General features: G+C 44.6%; 1 protein-coding gene across 2 annotated transcripts in view; it reads right to left on the reverse strand.

Annotated features, from left to right (window-relative positions):
• LDHD (lactate dehydrogenase D) overlaps positions 1 to 19,179 on the reverse strand; it is a 432,353-nt gene that overhangs the window by 178,559 nt on the left and 234,615 nt on the right. The window contains exon 8 of one of the 2 annotated variants that reach the window (XM_069217648.1): positions 16,445 to 16,572. In XM_069217648.1, the coding sequence (XP_069073749.1) occupies positions 16,445 to 16,572 (128 nt within the window). The remainder of the gene's footprint in view (positions 1 to 16,444; positions 16,573 to 19,179) is intronic. The other variant, XM_069217649.1, reaches the window with a different exon arrangement.

Raw genomic sequence — 19,179 nt, forward strand, 5'->3', positions numbered from 1 at the left:
ATGAGGCTATTAAAGCGGTCTTAGCCAACATTGTTAATGTAAAGAAGTTTGTAGTTTGTTTCTGACAAAACAATTGGGAATATCATTCATCTCCTCATTCCATTCCATATTTTTCTCTCTTTGCCTTGTTGAAGGAGAGGGTTCTGCACAGCAGTCTTATTTCAGCAGGGCTTGAGAGTAAATTTCCCATTAGCAGTCTCAAGGATATGTATAAGAAGGTGTATGAGAATGTGCGTTCTACAACAAGCTAAAAGAAAAAAATAATGCTTAGCCACCTTCAATATACAACATGTTTGGTGTACAAACATGTTGTATATTGAAGGTGGCTAAGCAGTCCTCACATTTCCTATCCACTGTCTCAGAAAGCAGTTTATGATTTAAAATCTCCCATCACGATCATCAGCTTATCAGGATACGGAGCAACTATATTAAGTACATCTTCATTAAACAATCTAATAATGTCCTTGTAGTTAGAGATGCTTTGTGCGTGCATATATACATTTCGAAGAATAATATATTTCTCCCCCCTAGCTCCATCACCAATTGTATACCAAAGGACAAAATCGATTTGCATTGTGTTTTAACCTGCCAGACACTAGAGATAATTTTGGAGGCTACTAAAGTTGTAGTTAGAGATACTTTGTGCATGCGTATATACATTTAGAACAATAATACATTGCTCCCCCCTTCCTCCATCACCAATTGTATACCAAAGGACAAAATCCATTTGCATTGTGTTTTAACCTGCCAGGCACTAGAGGCAATTTTGGAGGCTACTAAAGTTGACGATCCCCCAGAGGGCAGTCCTGAAGCATTACCTATTGCCTTCAGATAAACTCCCAAAAAGCCATGTATTTGTGGGGGCTCTGCACAGCCAAGTCTCCTGGAGACATAGAATAGAATACTGCTTTATGATTTCTTTAAACCCCTGTAAGTTTATTACATTGTTTAATCTATGGGTATTGCAGTAGAACATGCCCTAATCCACATTACTTAGATTTCCCCCATTTACCCTCCTTCTCTTCCCAATACAGGCAGTCATACCTGTTCTGACTGGAGGGACTGCCCCCATACCTATATCCTTCTTCTTGGGGCAAAATGACTTGAATTCTGCCTTCACTACTTTCCTTGATGTGTCTGTAACTAACATAATCCTCCTGCAGACCCCATTTGACTTGGCTGACCTGTAGGCTTCCATGACAATTCACAACAACTGGCCCTTGGTTTTTAAACTTCTCCCACACTATTTCCCCCCAAAATGTTCTCACCTAGGAGCGTCAATTCACTTTCTACTTTAAGAAGAATGTCTCTCACCTGTCCTTAATACAGCAAAATGTTTGTAACATCCTTGCCTTGACTATTGTGCAAGAAAGCCACTTGTCTCAGTTCGGTGGATGAAACTGAAGATAAACTAGGGCAGGAGGAGAATATTTTGAGAACCGGGATCTATTTAAGGGGTTTAACTTTGTTAGTCTTTTCCCTTGTTGACCTCCTAGACCGGGCTCTAAATAAACTCACAAGGAATTTGCCTCTGTCCCTTTCTCTTTTGCCCAAGGAGGTGGGCAGAGGCCACCGGCCCCCCCAGTATTTTACTGGAGCTTTGTTCCGCTACAGGGCAAGCCTAACCTCGTTGGTACGTACCTTTCTATCCCCTGTGGATGCCTCCCATGTTTTACTCTCCTTATTGATCACCTTCAGACCCCACGGACCATCTTTATTCTCGTTTTTCCTCTCTTGACTTCTACCAGCCTGATGTTCATGCCAGGCCCAAGAGAGGAAATGCTCTGCCTTTTGGTTTACAAATGTTTTTAATTGAAATGGTCTGGTGCGGAATGGATTGTCTACTTTTGGCCAGGGTACTACCTATACCCTCAGCTTTACTATTTCCTAATCTTTTAACCACAGACGAATACTGTTGCCTAATGCCATGGTTTTTCTTTGTCCTACCTAGTCCAATCACCCCATGCTCTCCTTTTCTTGGATGATTGTTTATTAATGGGAAACCAAAGCTGGTCGATAGCCATAGCCGTGTTGGCTGCGCCTTTTTTTTTTTATTAACACTGGAAATCTGGAAATATACACCAAAGGCTGGCCTTTTACTGTTGGGGCCTTTTCCATAGATTGAATAGCCCCACACTCCTCGTACCCTGCGCCTACCACCCCAAACTGGCATGCCAAGTAGTCTTGTCCCTCGACTGGTCTCACCAGCGTGGCTATGCAATCATTTATCTGTTTTAACTCTGAGTCAACAGATTGGATATAAACCTTATTCAATGTTTCAGAATTCACAACCACTGCTTTGAGGATGCCCTGCAGGGTTTTTTGAATTAGCACCGTGACGTCTAACATTGATGATGAGGAGCATGGGCCAACAGCAAAGTCAGATGAATGCATGGGATTAAGATCTTCATTTCCCAGATTCATATGACTTACTGGAGACACTCCCTGCTCACCACCAATGCTGGCACCTGTACATTTTTGGGCCTTTAGTAGAATTCCACTGATAACAGATTACTCCAAGTCCAGGATTTCTTGTTTCCGCAACCAGGAAACTCCTTCTTGGAAACTTACATCCCCGAATTCCATTTGCAAGCATGGTGACAGACAATCTCGACTCCTGCTGACCAATACCTAGCCTCATAAAGGATCTGGACATAAGTAACTCTGTCTTATTTGTATCTAACAACAGAGGGGAGGTGCTCATCGGAGCAGAGGGTAGATTTTTCATTCTCCTTTTTTGTGGCACACCTCTATAGTGCTTCCTCACAAACTTAATAGATTTCACCAGGGAGGATGTCGTCTGGGATCCATCATAACCCACCACAGATGTCTTTCCCAGCCCTAGGCAGCTATGCAAAGCACTTTCTGGCTCAGCATTCTTCATTACAGTACTGGAGGAGTGTGACTGCACACTTGCTTTCCTCCCCTTCCTTACTCCACAGGCCCTTAAAGCCTTACGGGGGCCATTTGATGTAGATGTTACTTTTACTAAACAGTTCCCAATGAACAAAATAAAATGTTATCTCTTACCCGACCGCCGCCACCACCACCACAAAAACACCACAGTAACTACTTTTATACCTCAGTCTTTTCCAAAGTCCATAAACGCAGTATCACAATAACTCTACAGCTCCCCGGGACAAGCCAATGCGGTTGCAGCCACGTTCCCTTGTGCTTCCCCCTAGTTGTGATGTTAAAGGCATCAACAACACAAAGTAAATACCTTTGCCCACTTCCGCCAGGCTCCTGCTGCAAACAAATAAAAGTGAGTGCCCACAAGATTCGTCGAATCCACTCCTACTGCAATGAAGGATCAGTGGAGCTGCTATATAGCGCTTGCTGTTGATGTACACGGCAGGATGCGGAATGCCGAGAGGTCAAGCGTACTAGCATACAAATATTGGTGCAGCATCCTGGAGTTTCTGGGAGGGGACGAACATGGTCTTCTGTGTAATGGTTAAGAACCACTTTTCTTCACACTGAAGTAGCCAGTGGAAGGGCAAAGGACAGTAGACAGTGTCCGGAATCTGTACTTGGTCCAGGCTCTACACAACAGCAGGGATGGCAAGGGAGCGGCAGAGCTAACAAACCTTTAGTACTATCCTCTGAATCAGAGATAAGAGTGGAAACAGACAAGTGAGAACAAAGACAAATAGATTCTGCAAAGTACTGCCCAGAGAAAGACGCCCTCCAGGACACTCTTTGTAAGAACGCACTGGGCATTTGCTGTACACTTGAGTTACAAAAAGATCTATACCAGGTGACCCCCCCCCACCACAAAGCAAAATCCATTCACATTACCTCTGAATAGATTTCCAGCTACTGAGAAACCGAGGTCTGTGTGGTGAGCAGATCTACCTGCGTGTTAAAATGAAACAGTGGCTGAACTTCTGAGACAGCAATTTCCTAATGGTCCACACCTATATATCGGGCCAAATCCTTATGAAGTAGTGATTCCTACTTTGGTGATATATATGGTACTGTAGGACACATCCTAGTGCTGCTTTCCTCGACTCCTCAGAAGGAAAGCTGTGAGAGCTAATTTCAATGCTGCCAGCTCCAACCGACTGATTTGAAATTTAGTCTTCTAAATAAAAACACATTGTGCGTGTGTGCACTTCCGATAGATGAGATCCAAAGCCCAAGAGAGATGCAATCGCCGCTCCTAAAACACGATGACACCGAAGCTCGGAAGGCCAATCTACTAATAAATTCTGACAGCAATTCCAACCCAGATTAGGGAGAACCTGTTAAAGGAATCGTGATCTAGTCCTAATACCACTGATACCACCCTTTACGACATTACCTGGGTAGAGCGTTGACGCTGAGGGAGAGGTCAGTGAGCCTCGCCCACGTGGCCCGCTTTGCAGGGAGAAAGTCATGCTGCGAGGTGCTCCTGCTGTACAAGTGTGAGTGGGAGTCTCAGATGGGGCCTGCGTCGACTGGAGGCAAGTCAGGCTGTGATGTAGCTACCGGGTGAGACACTGTTGTCTGCATGTCTGCAGCCTCTCCCATGGGGCCCGTGGCGCTGGGAGGAAAGTTGTGCTGCAGTGCAGTCAGTCGGGGAAAGTCCACCAGCACTTCAATGTTGGAGATTATTGCAACTAGTGGAGAAGGGAAGCGTTGCTCCTCGGGTCCTGGGGCGGAGTAGCACTTCGCTCGTCTTCTTTGTGTGTTGATCAGGGACAACGCGGTCCCTAGGCGCAGGTAAATGAGACACTGACACATAAAATGTAGTTGCAGGACTCACAGCTTGTCAGGCTCCTGTGACAGCCACAAGGCGAGGAAATCTTTGATGTGCCTGAGATTTCCCACAGAATACGGGGAAAGCCAACAAGCCCTTGGAGTCACTTTGGGTTTAGTCCTTGGCAGGGCAAAGGTCAGCAGGCAACAGGGCAGCACAACAAGGCAAACAGTTAATCCTGGCAGAGTGGTGATCCTGGCAGCTTTGCAGTCAGTACTCCAGCAGAGTTCAGTTTGAGCCCAGGAATGTACTGATCTTAGGGGTCAGAGACCCAGTACGAATACCAAAAAGTGCCTTTGATGTGATGGATGACTTCAAAATGTTTCTCGGAAGTGTGCAGGACCCTCTCTTAGCCCAGCCCTGGCTCCAGACTATCAGTGGGAGGTAATCAGACCCCTTGTGTGGGCTCAGATCAATACCCTTTGAAGTGTGTGAGCCCTCCTAACCTCCGGTTCAGGAAGATCCATCAGTATGCAGATGAATGTAAATGCAGTTGAGTATCCTATGTTGTGGGTGTCTGGAGGGAATGCACAACTGTAGCTGTCACCTAGCCCAGGCCAGAAGTGTACTGGAGACAGACTGTATTCACACAGGGCAGTGAAGGCAGAAAGGCATTCCTAACATAGTAATAATAAATCAGACTTTACCATTAAGGAGGATGTATCACTACCAGCCCACTGATACTAAACTTGAGGCAGCTACTCCTCTCTGATCAGGAATTACAGTTTAAAGGTATTCTAAGGAATTCCCAATGCTGACCTATGAGTGGGGCAGGTCTCACAGTGATGAAAAACTACTTTGGGAGTTTTTCATTACCAGGACATGTAAACTTAAAAGTACATGCCCTGCCTTTTATTAACATGGCACCCTGCCCGTTGGCTACCTACAGCCTACCTAAGGGGCAACTTACATGTAAGAAAAGGGGAGTTTAAGGCTTGGCAAGAGGTTGTAAATGCCAGGTTGAAGTGGCAGTGAACTGCACACACAGGGTCTGCAGTGGCAAGCCTGAGACATGTTTACATAACTAATCAAGCGGGTGGCACAATCCATGCTGCAGGTCCACCAGAAGCCTTTAATTTACAGGCTCTGAGCATACAGTTTACCACCTTAGAAAAGACTTACATGTAAATTAAATATACCAGTTGTGGACACATCAATGTTACCATGTTTAGGGGATAAGCACATGCACTGTAGGTCTGGTTAGCAGTGGTAAAGTGCTCAGAGTCCTAAGGCCAACAAAAAGATACAGCAACAAAACAGGAGTTAAAAGGCAAAACGTCTGGGTTAAGACCACCATAAGGATGCCAGGTCTAACAGAAGTAACACTCAGACAGAAATAAATGTCTCCAGAGAAGGATCTAAACCAGTGATTCTTAACCTTCCAACTTCTGTGGACACAAAGTAATCATTACCTGAGGATCCCTACAATATTTTTTTTAATTCAGGAACTCCCCACTGAGTCATTACTGGAGCTGAGGACCCCAACCTAAGTATTTGCGACGATTTGAACAGCAAAGCAATACCCACAAAATACAGAAGTAGTCATCAAACAAATACATGATTAAACATTTTATTTAATCTGAAAACAAATATAAAAAATACAAATCTTAATAGGAAGGTTCGAGCTTTTCTAAATTCTATTGAGGCCACTCATCGTCGATACTATATTCTGTTTGATGCACTTTCACTGCTCTCACAAACCATTCTAAAGATACTTATTTCATTATTAACCTCCAATTGCAAATTCCTTCACATTTTACAGAATGTTTTAGAATGTTCACTTGTACAGATTGCTTCTTTACATAATATAGACTTTATTAATCTGTTCCTATTATTTAATTTCCCAAGCAGTCGCAGACACCCTGAGTAGGCTTTAAGGACCTCCAGGTGTCCTGGACCATAGGATAAAAACCACAGATCTAACCACTTGCACGGTTGGATTCATTTTGACAAGTGGGCAAGCTCTCTAACGCCAGAGGCACAGAGGTAATTCCCTGGAACGCCCCCTCTCCCTCCCCACAACCACTGGAACCATTTTCCGACCCTTGGCAGTATACAGCAGTCTGCCCTTGATTAACTGAATCACTGTCAGTGAGAGACACTGCCGCATCCATTACTCAACTGAACCTTAGCCACTAAAATGGTTAAACGGTCGGAGGTGGAAGCAGAGGTTTCCAATTGAGAAATATGCCTTTACAATAACCATACATGGCATGCCACGTCTGCACTAGAGGAAGCAGGAGACCAGCTTCAGGGCCCGGGATTTGCGTGTCCTTATATTATTCAAACTATGTGGTCCAGCGAACAATTCATGATTCAGGTGTGCGCTGTCGCTGCTATTGTTGCTCAGGTTTATTACTCTGTCTGATTGACTGAAAGCACGTTAGAACGCATCACTGAAAACTGACCGGAAATGTACTTCTAAATAGAGAATGAAAAAGAAATGAAAGATGTGAGAACTACATCTACAACAGAAGACACACACCAGTGATATGCTCTGTGTTTTATGCTTGAGCGCTACAGCAATGTCTGTTGATATTGATATGTGTCTTCCAAGACTAGTGGTTTGCGCAAAGGGCTTGTTCCCTTGCTAGAACAAGTACCCAGGTATTTTACCATTTGAACTGCTCTATATTATTCAAAGTCAGCACCACCTAATTCTCAGATGAACTTTGACGAAGGCCGAACATCGGGTTGGCAGGCGATTACCTCAGTGGAAGCTGAACTGCGCTAACTGAATTGAAATCATTTACCTCACTGGAAACTGATCAGTATTTTTCCTTCTAAACGAAGGCTGCAAAACAAAATGCAAGATGCAAGTACATCTACCACGAGACTAGGTCTCACTGAGGCACAGCTGTGAAAGATTCTGTGCTGCTGTGTTTGAGCATGGCTGCAGGAGGTCAGGATGATGAGTGGTGCTGTCCCACCTCAGGCCCCGAGATCAGCCCACTGTTTAACTGCACACTTCGTGCATAGGCGCTGCGCGGCGCTGTGACTCAGTCCGAAGATTCGCATTATGCAGCGTCGGTAAGGGGCAGGATCTCAGGATCTGGGCTAGTGCCAGAGGAAGGCAGGGCAGACAGCTTAGGGGCAGTCCCAAACAGCACTGACATCCTCACATGACCCCACGCAAACGAGTTTAATATGCATGCACTGCCAGGTCATTGACGTATTTTGAATATCAGAGACATTATTGCTTAGGCCAGTAATTGTCAATACTCTCTGGGCCAATAAAGCCTCAAAAAGTGCTCATTATTGTGAAGGGAAATAAACACTCTTAAGTATGGCCCAAAATGCATGTGCCATTAGCGACCGCTAATCGTAATTACTGCCTAGGTAAATACTTGTTAATTAATGCCTCTATTCGTTAATACTCATTACAGTGTGGGGACTCCATGTGACATCTATTAATGCTCAATACTTTCTTGGGACAGTTGTATGCCATAAAACAAGCTGTGACCAAAGTTGGGACAATTTAAAGACATCCTATTTATCACAAAAACTGCTTTGAGGTATATTGCTCCTGGGGACTGTGGCAGACTCGGAAGTAATTGATTATTTCATTAATTACACTTTAGAGTGGCCTATATATTCTATGACGTTTTAGCTTGAATATTTAAAAAACTAGTAAAACACTCTTTTTGGCTCAATAATCTCAACGTTTACTTGTAGGGAGAACCCCTAATGCCCCTAGACAGCATTTTTACCCTCACCCAATGTAATATACAGCTTCGATGAACATTTTTGCAGGACTGTTTTTAGTACTAGTCCATCCTTTACCACTCTCTAAAACGAACTCTTTCAGATATGCAAGAGATAACAAATTGACAGCCTCACTCATAGCATCATCGCCACAATCAATCAGGGAATGGATACTCAAATCCCAAAACAATCAACTCTGAACCCAAAAGATGATAAAAAGGCAGGAAATGCTGAAGTAACCTTAGGCATCTGTGGAATGTCTTTCAAATAAGCCTCATGCTAAACACTAGACCTTCTCAATACTCATCAGTCACTGGAGTCTTACAAAGAGAGCGGGCTATTCAGACGACAAAGTTAAGGATGAACACTGAGCCAGTCCTGGCCCCCCTTCTAGTGAAGACATTGAAATCACCAAAGTTGACTGAACAGACTTTGGGGCATTTTTATACTTTTTGATGCAAAACTGCACTATTGCAGTTTAGCATCAAAAGGTTTAGCACTGGGTTGCGCCATTTCTTAGGACCAGCCGGGCAGCGTATTTATGGAATGGGACAAGTCGGTAAAAAGGGTGGGCTAGCATAAACAAATGACATTAGCCGGGTGGGGATGGCGGTATGGGAGAAGGGGGTTTTTCACAAAAAAATATGTTAGGCTGGTTAGAGGCAAAAAACAAAATGCCTCTAACCAGCCTAGCGTCATTTTCGGAGGCAAAACAATCCATACCACATGACTTCTGTCTTAGAAAAGACAGGAGTTAGGCCCATCGCCCCAATAGCCAGCACAGGGGACCAGTGTCCCCTGGGCATGGCCACTGCACCCTGTAACATTCAGGGGGCCCCAAGTTGGGACCCCAATGGCACTTTAATTGAAAAAACAAATTACTTACCTATACTTACCCTACTTACCTGGGATGGGGTCCCCTATTCTCCAGTGTCCGTCTGGTGTAAGTGGGGTGTCCCAGGGGCTTAAGGAGGGCACCTGTGGACCCATTCCATGGTGTTTAACCATGGAAATGGGTCCACAGGTCCCCTAATGCCTTGTCTGACCCAGGCGTTAAATAATGGTGCAAAGCAAGCTTTGCACCATTATTTAGCCCCTCCTCCCACATATGCGTCATTTTAGCACGGGGGGGGGTAAATATGGGGCTATGGGTTTAGCACCATTTTTTAGATGGGAACCCCTACTTTGCATCTCATTGATGCAAAGTAGGTTCAGGCATCTAAAAAATGGTGCACACGCCAATATTATTATGTTGGGCGGGCCGAACGTCAAAATATAAATATGGAGTTAGTTTTGCACCGAATTTCCATTAAAAAAAGACGCAAATTTGGGGCAAATGGAGTATAAATATGACCCTTAATCTTTACAACCAAATTTAAATGTGGTCAAAGCTGACCACTTCATATTAAAGTGGATACCATCCTCCTACCCTCATATCTGTAAAGAGTGCTATGGAGGGCTCTTATTGGGCAACAGTAAGCAGCTCATAGGTTTAAAAACCCGAGGAGGTGATGCCCCAGCAGTAGGGAAATTTCACCTCTGAACTTATCTTTTAGGAAACTACTCAGACTATAACGACTAGAAATGATGCCTGGCTGTCCTCCTTTTATTATTATGTTCCATTTGAAAGGACGGGAAAGACCTCCTGTGCTTCCCTCGTTTTATGTGCGTTCTCTCCTTGAACTTCGGCTTCTGAGGGCGTTTAATTACGGGCTGCCAACAGAAACGGTGCCTCCCATTTCTCATTGACCATGGTGGCATCAACCATAGAGCCTCATGCGTCTGCAATGAAGATATTTTACCCCATGTGACCCCAATGGGGAGGCACTGCTAACAAAAGTTCCCAGATAGTGTAGGTGTTGTGAGCATAGATGAATTAATAAAAAATAAGGTTCATTTTGTGTGTGTAAGTTACCATTAATAGGCCGCAAAACTAATTTACTGGGCCTTCTTGTCTGGTTGCACTGACAGCTAAAGAAATGGGGCTTTTTAAAAGTACAATGGCGAGTTTTCTAGTGCATGCTTTTCTCTCTACAGTGCCTAGTCTTCTCTTCATAACGCAGATGAAAATGTGATCTGTTCTGTGGTGCTATTTATTCCTGCTGCATCAAATAACGTAACATGTAAAAAATCCTGCCGAAGATGTTCACGTACTTTTACAAATGTTCAAGCCTGTTCCTGCTCACAGCCATAACAGTTTGTTTATTCACTTTATTGTTCAATCACGTAATATTGTTTCATTTTGTATGCAGCCTGTTTAACTTAAAATAATTTCTAAAATGTTGACTGGTTTCTCCCAGTGTATAGTAAGGCCTGTGATGCCACCTAACACCATGCAAAAGGGTCATGACTCTGTCTGGCAGCTATACAAGGTGCTGTGTTTGGGATATGTGCCAGACGCCTACTGAACCTGTCCTTACGACTGTCTGCTCTGCGACTTTGTACTTAGGATACTTGCCGGCGCTTTTTGCCTGTTCTGAGGTGACAAACATCATGTCATTCCACTTATTTTCCCCATATTTAGACTTTTCTCTTGACTTATGATATTAATGTTGATTTGAATTGACTATCCATTTGACCTTTTGCATTCTTTAATCATACTTCATTTTTAAATAAACCTTCTTGGTTTGGAATTCGAATCTTGTCCTACATGGGTTTGTCTGCCTGTTTTTTTATTTTTATTTGCCTAGGGCCCTTGTCCTTTGGAACTCACACGTCCTCATCTGTCCGATCGTCCCTTTTATTACTATAAAGTGACAGCATATGAGGATGTTAACATAAGAAAGCTGCGGGAAGGGTATACATTAGAAGCAGTATTCAATGTAAGTTTGAGGATTTCAACTGTGAGAATATAGATTTCAGTTCTTAGGCTGCAGATGCCGGTTATGACACTTTCAACCACAAATAAAGACCCAGGAAGTAACAAGCACTGGCAAAGCCAATAGGTTTCGCCTATAAAAGAGCTACTGGCTTTGGTAATGTGTTTTGCCGTGTTGTACACCAGTGTGGCTGCTGTCCAGCATGGCTAAACATTAGCAGTGTGGTGTGTCAGAGTGGAGTGGGGGAGTAGAGTTTTGTAGAGTGGATTTGTTGGAGTGTCAGAGTGGAGTAGGGGTAGAGGGGAATAGAGTTCAGTGGTTCAGAGGCAGGGAGTGCTGTAGAGTGGAGTGGGGAGGAATAGGGTGGAATGGGTTGGAATAGACAGAAGTACTGTGGTGGGGTGGATAAGAGTGGGGTGGATTTAAATGGGGTGAGGTGGATTTAATTGGAGTGGATTTGAGAGGGGTGGATTAGATTGTATTGGAGTGGGTGGTTTGGATTGGGTTGATAGGGCTTGGGTGGGATGGAGTGGGGTGGCCTGGATTGGAGCGGGGTGGATTCACTGGATTACAGTGGGGTGGATTGGATTGGAGTGGGGTAAACTGAATGGATTAGAGTGCGTTGAGTTGGACTGAACTGGGATCCGATGGGGTGGACTGGATTGGAATAGAGTGGAGTGGATTGGAGTAGAGTGTGGCGGATTGGCATGACTGGGTGGACTGGGGTGGGTGGATTGGAGTGAGGTAAACTGAAATGGGGTGGTTTGTACTGGGTGTGGTGGGCTACAGTGGGATGGACTGGACTGCAGTAGGGTGGGGTTTATTAGACTGGTTTGGGGTGGTTTGGACTGGGGTGGAGTGCACTGGTTTTAAGTGGAGTGGAATAAACTGGGGTGGGGTGAATCAGAAAAAAGTAGGGTGGATTGTAGCAGGTTGGATTGGGGTGGTTTTGACTGCGGCGGGTGTATTGGACTGTTGTCGATTGAAGTGGGGTAGTCTGGATGGACAGGACTGGAGTACGGTGGACTGAACTGGATTGGGGTAGTGTGGGCTGGACTGGAGAAGAGTGGGTTGGAGTGGATTGAAATGGGGTGGGGTGGATTGGAGTGTGTGACATAGGGTGAAGTGGATTGGGGTGGGGTGGACTGGAGTGGAGTGGGGCGGATCAGATTGGGGTCGGGTGGACTGGATTTGGGTGAACTGGATTGATTGGACTGGAGTGGAGTGGGGTGAGTTAAATTGGATAGGGTGCAGTAGATTAAATTGGATTGGGACAGAGTGGGGGTGGACTGGAGTAGAGTTTGATGGATTGGAGTGAAAGGGGTGGAGTGGAGTGGGGTTGATTGGACTGGGGTGTGGTGGGCTGCAGTGTGATGGATGGGATTGTAGTGGGGTGGGGTTTATTGGATTGAGTGGGGTGTATTAGATTAGGGTGAGTTGGATTGGGGTGGTTGGAGTGGGGAGGATTGCATTGAGGTGGGGTGGACTGGAGTGGGGTGGTTGGGTAGATGGACTGGAATGGAATGGAGTGGACTGAACTGGAGGGGGGTGGGTGGATTGGAATGGGGTGGATTGTAGTGGGGGATTGAATTGGGGTGGATTGGATTGTAGTGGGGTGGACTGGATTAGACTAGGGTAGATTGGAGTGGGGTAGGCTGGATAGTTTGGACTGGAGTGCAGTGGAGTGCACTGGGGTGGGGTGGATTGGGGTAGAGTGAGGTGGGCTGGATTGGAATGTAGTTGGGTGGACTGGACTGGGGTGGCATGGGGTGAATTGGATTAGAGTGGGATGGACTGGGGTGGGGTGGCTCAGATTAGGGTGAGGTGGACTGGTTGGGCTGGATTGGGTGTGGTGAACTGGATTTAGTGGTGTGGATTGGATTGAGTGAGGTGAATTAGGTTGGGGTGGATTAGGATGAGGTGGAGTGGACTGGATTGAGTGTGGTGGATCAGATTGAGTGTGGTGATTGGAGTGGAGTGGATTGGTGTGGGGTGGATTAGAGTGGGGTGGATTATTTGGAGAGGGGTAGAATGGATTGGAGTTGGGTAGATTTAGCTGGTTTGGAGTGGGGTGGATTGGACTGGAGTAGGGTGGATTAATGTGACATGGATTGGACTGGGGTGGGGTGAATTAAAGAGGATTGTATTGGAGTGCGATGGACTGGGGTTGTGTGGGTGGACTGGATTGGAGTGAGGTGAATTGGGTAGCAGTGGGCTTGAATGGAGTTGGGTGGACTGCAGTGGGTGGAGTGGTTGGATTGGAGTGGGTTGTATTGGAGTAGGGTGGGTTGTAATGGAGTGGGGTGGGATGGACTGGAGTGGGGTTGGTTGGAATGGAGTGGGGTGGGCTGATTTGGAGTAGGGTGGATTGTATTGGGATGGATTGGACTGGGGTGGGGTGGACTGGACCAGGGTGCATGCAGTGGATTTGACTGGAGTGGATTGGGGTGGGGTGGATCGGACTGGATTAGGATGGGGTGGATTGGATTGGATTGGGGTAGATTGCACTGGGGTGGATTTGTTGGATGTGGGGTGGATTGTAGTGGGGTGGATTATGGTGGATTGGAGTGGGGTAAATTGGGATGGAGGAGGGTGGTTTTGAGTGGAGAGTATTGGAGTAGGGCAGAGTGTTTTGGATTGGAGTGGGTTTTTTGGGATTTGAGTGGGGCAGGTTGGAGAGGGGCATATTTTTTGGCAAAAAGTGCAGCAGACTGAAATGGATTGGAGTCACACAGACTAGAGTGGGGCAGTTTGGAGTGGGATAGATTGTTTCAGATTGGAGTGCGGCAGACTAGAGTGGGGCAGATTGTTTTGGATTGGAGTAGGACAGATTATTTTGGATTGGAGTGGGGCAGATTGTATTTGGGTGGATTGGAGTGGTGTGGATTGAGTTGATCTGGGGTGGTCTGGATGGGAGTGGGGTGGATTGGAGTGGGTTTAATTGGGATCGAGTGGGGTGGATTGGAATTGGGCGTATTGTCTTTGATTGGAGTGAGGCAGATTGGAGTGGGGAGGATGCGAGTGGGACAGATTGTTTTGGATTGGAGTGGGATAGATTGTTGGATTGAAGTGGGGCAGACTGGAGTGCAGCAAACTGTTTTGGATTGAAGTGCATCAGATTGCAGTGGGGCAGACTGTTTTGGATTGCGCAGACTGGAGTGGGGCAGATTGTTTTGGGTTGGAGCAGACTGTTTTGGATTGGAGTGAGGTAGATGAGAGTGGGGCATATTGTTTTGGATTGGAGTGGTGTAGATTGTTTTGGATTGGTGTAGGGCAAACCGGAGAGGAGCAGATTAGATTGGGGTGGTTTGGGAGGATTGTACTGGGGTGGGTTGGATTTGATTGGATTGGGGTAGGGTGAGGTGGATTGGTGTGGGGTGGAGATGGGTGAAGTGGGGTGGATTGGTTTGTACTGCACAATTTCGTGTTAGTGTATCATTTCAGAAATTACACATAATAAAGAAATAAAGTCACTTTGCAAAATTTAGAACAAGATATTAGTCATCTTTTGAGAACAGCACACCCACGATCGAAAACAAAAGAAAACATGAGTGCAAAGTGAAAAAAGACAACTTGGCAAAATAAAAGAAAGTTAACTATAAAAAATAAAACTATGCAATTCTGTTTGTCCTGCTGGGCACGTTTTTGACAGTCACACACCTTCTTTTTGCAGGGCACTGTAAGTTAAAAAGCCCCAAATAGTATCTTAATCACGTCGGGAGCAGCGGACGGGCACTAATTTAGTTGAATCAATCAGTGCTTGGTCCCTGCTCCACACAGAGTAATGGAAATGATGCCAGGCCTGCAGTGACAAATTACAAGGCTGTAAAGCAGAGTGCCACGCAAGCGAACAAATGGTAAGCGACAGGCAGGCTCCAAGTCCTTTACTGTACACAATAGAGTCTCACAAGCGAGACGTATGCGCTAGGGTATTCACTTACAGGCTAGAACCTAAAAATAAGGTCTCCAGTCATAAAAATTATAATTGCAGCTGTGACACCACTAATAATACTTGTGGGAATGAGAATCCAAAGTATCAGGAAAAACTGCAAAAGTACCAAGCACTTTTGCAGTCGTAAAAGTCCTTTTATGTATCAGCAAATTATTTTAAAACAAGTTTTGTGATCCTTTACAAATCAAATAAAGAGGGGGCATGAAGGGAACGTAACCCTGCTATTTCGGAATCGGAGACGAATGTACCAGTGGTTTGTGATTGCAACTGAGGTCGCAACCCACTGACCTGTTAATAACCTCTGCACTGAAGTGGTAACTGTTTCGCAAAGGGGAAAGTGTCCCTTTCCCTGTTGTAAATTGTCTGCAGCCTCAGGGGAGTAGGCAGTGGTACAGAGGGGTTGCTGGGTGCTCCACCCAATTTTCTCATAAAGAGAAAACTTTTTTTTTTTAAAGCAGCACTTGTTGCTCGTGGACTTCCATCAATATACAATGAATGGCAGCAATTATGTCAAGAAGGCACACAATATGTCAGGATGGAACCATTTTGCCAGTTGCAGTATTATTTTCGGGCTTGGAACCATCATGTTAAGTATACTCACAGTAAGCCAGGTATTTTTACTATTATGATTGGATAGGCAGTAAACCGGAGAGCAGTACAGTGAGGACATGAATGACCACATTGTATCTCGCATGCATTACATTAGGGCCAGGGACCATGGAACCAAAGATACAACATTTTAAGAACTGCCACCCTTATACTGGGGCTAGTACTAAATCAGGAGTGGACGCCATTGTGCAAAAGATGCCCACAATATATCGACCATGGCTATCAAGCCTCCATGAAAAATGTCAGGCTGACTCGCTTTGCTGACAGCAATTGTGAGTTTATTCAACATCGCTTTAAAATTTCAACAGATTCTACTCATGGTAAACTGTAAACATGCTCCTCTCACAGGAGAAATATATGCAATGGAGTCACTTAACCCCTCTCTAAAACACCTTTCCATGCAAGAAAGTTTTTCTCAGCACCAACAGCCCATTATTTACCAGCTAAAGCATTCCCAGTACTTCCCCTTGTAATAACGTAGGACATTATGTACCCAATTTGAAATATTCACCAAATCTACTTAAACCCTTCTACTGTCTTACTAGCCATTTGAAGAATTATAGAATGTTACATGAAGTTTCGGCAAATTCATCTTCTGCAGACGAGTGATCTCACCTTACATCCCGGACGGAGGCCAAGGGCTGCATACCACGCATTATGTCGCGCAGTCCATAGCTTGCTTCTGGTTTCTTGATCCTTGGCGTAAGTAAATTCAGAGCCACCATTTAGCTGAATGACCTCTTCTTTATGTGCGAAATATGCCAAGGAATTCCATATATATAATAAAAAAGAAGGATCTGTGTTAGAAATAGTAAGGAAGAGTCCAAAGTTATGACACTCTTTCCGGAGAAAACATGAAATATGAGAGATAGATTTATGTTGAAAAAAATCAACTATCATACATGTTCAGGGGCTATTATATTACCACAATGGGATTCTTGGTTTAGCCATGTATAAAAGGACCTCCTACTATTCCATATCAATATTCATACCAAAGTTTCATGATAATATGTGTATGAGATTCTCTGTTGCTTTATTGCTGTTTCTGGCACCGACGTGTAAGATATGCTCCAAGCCCTAATAATATCCCGGAGCAGATGTGTAGAAGCTCCTGTAAATCCATTATTAGATTCTGTGACCTGACACACAAGGAGTCCTCTTTTATAGTTGTTACCAGTAAGTGTACGGAGTATGGGGTCCCGGTCATTCCCATTTATGTTTGTGCCTCCTCAGCCTTTGGGCTTTCTGAGCCACACTGTGCCAATTTCACACGTATTGACTTCCATTTAGTTACCTGGGGGAATTCCAGAGGATTTTCAATGAACTGCTATGCATCTCTTATCCAGCAGCAGCACCCTGTAAATATATCTGCAGTACAACTTCTTATGCATAGGCCTAGGCATTAGATCCAATCAAAAGGTTTTAGGTTTTAATACCAAGTTACTTTAGGTAATGGAAACAACCCATGCAAAACGTTGTTTGTCAGTACATGATTTTCAGCTATGACATTGATCTAATTTATTAGGTTATAAACTATTGACCGTCTGTGGAGTGTGACTTAAATCACAAAATCATATTATTTGACATCTGCTGTTAAAGAGTACAGTAGGGTATTCTAATATTGCACTCTATTCTGCATCACTCAAGTCTCCACCAGTGTCTCCACCCCACAACTTTCTCACAGGATCTAACAACATGTTTGTTTTCCTCCACCATCTTTCTATAGACATTCTAGTTGATTTTAATCTATGTGAGCTGTGTCTCAAGCACTGGGTATTGTGGAGGTTTTGCAAAGTACTGCCTCCCAAATATTTAACAATGCTCTCGCAGTTGCTCCACATATGCCAGAATTTACCTTTTGGGCCCTCTGTATCAAGCAAGTCACCAATTTTCACGATACGCACTTCTGACCCTTTACAAGTGCTCACTACCATCACCATCGCTTTCAATTTGGGTATGTCTGGTTGCAGCCATTCCAGGACCAGGTCAACAGTATCTGGAAGTGCCCACCAGCCTAAGGTGCCTGAATGATGCACCACTGTTGAAAAAATGTCTCCTGGTGGATATTCCTGTGAGTTCAAGTTACAAACAACGTGTCTCCTTCCTGCACCTTTCTACAACCACCACATGTTTAAATGAAGGTGCATCACAGGGATATAATGATCATAGTCTAGCATACCTAACACCATAAGTGATTGGTAGCTTCAATTCTCGCAATTCTGCTTCTGCCACCTTACCAAGTGAAAATGATTAGAATTGAATTTAATGCAATAAATAGCTTTAGGGTTCATTTTGCCAGCGCACACACATTCCCACAGAAAGCAAATGAGCAGGACCATCTTGGAGACATAAATGTAACCCATCACCACGAGTGGGAGCTTTTTCCAGAAGACCACAATATTTTGTGAAGCAGCTAAGGTCTTATCTATATTCTCAACAATAGACTTCCTCATATAATTATATATTTGCACTCCTAAGATATACCTAAAAGGTTTCTGTTAGAAATGGGGTCTCTAGTTGGCAGAGGTATACACCCTTGCCCAAGTATGGACCACAATCCTAGTCAGGGTATATCAAAGCACAACCTAAATTATACTGTGCTCACCCTCTGGTAGCTTGACACAGAGCAGTTAGGCTTAACGTAGAAGGCAAACTGTAAAGTATGTGTGCAATAACTCATATAGTAACAGTGAAAAAAAATACACCACCCAGGTTTAGAAAAATAGATAATATTTACCTGAATAAAATAATGTCAAAACGACGATAATCCAATAAGCATAAGTTGAAATATCAGTTTTTAAAGTTTTAAAAGAGTCTCAATCCTTAAAAATCAGTTGTTGTTTCTTTGTAAACCACGTACCTGGGATGCGTAAAAACTTATGATGCATGGGACCGCAGGAGGAGATGCGTGGAAGAATAAGGTGTTGTGACGGATTTTCCAGCACGGCACAGACGATGCTTTGTTTCTTTCCACACTGCAAGGTGATGTGTAGATTTCCAGGACCACAGCCTTGGTTTCTTACTAAGATCTGGTGATATTTTGACATCCAGGAACGATGCAAAGAAAATCCTTGACGCACTGGGAGAAGGAGCAGGCGCTGCGTTGATCTGGTCAGTGATGCAGTGAAATTTCAGCCGCAAGGCAGGTGCTGCATCGGATTTCCCCGTTGCAAAGCCGGCACTACGTAGTTCTCGTCGGGGTGCGGCAATTTTCCAGCTGGGATGCAGGTGCTGCGTTGATTTCTGCAGGTGTTGCGGCAATTTTCTGACGCACAAGGATTTCTTGAAGAGATTAAGGCCCTCATTACAACTTTGGCGGGCGGCGTAACCTCCGAGCAGCCGTCAATGCA

The sequence above is a fragment of the Pleurodeles waltl genome, chromosome 12, assembly GCF_031143425.1.
Source record: "Pleurodeles waltl isolate 20211129_DDA chromosome 12, aPleWal1.hap1.20221129, whole genome shotgun sequence".
Lineage (NCBI taxonomy): Eukaryota > Metazoa > Chordata > Amphibia > Caudata > Salamandridae > Pleurodeles > Pleurodeles waltl.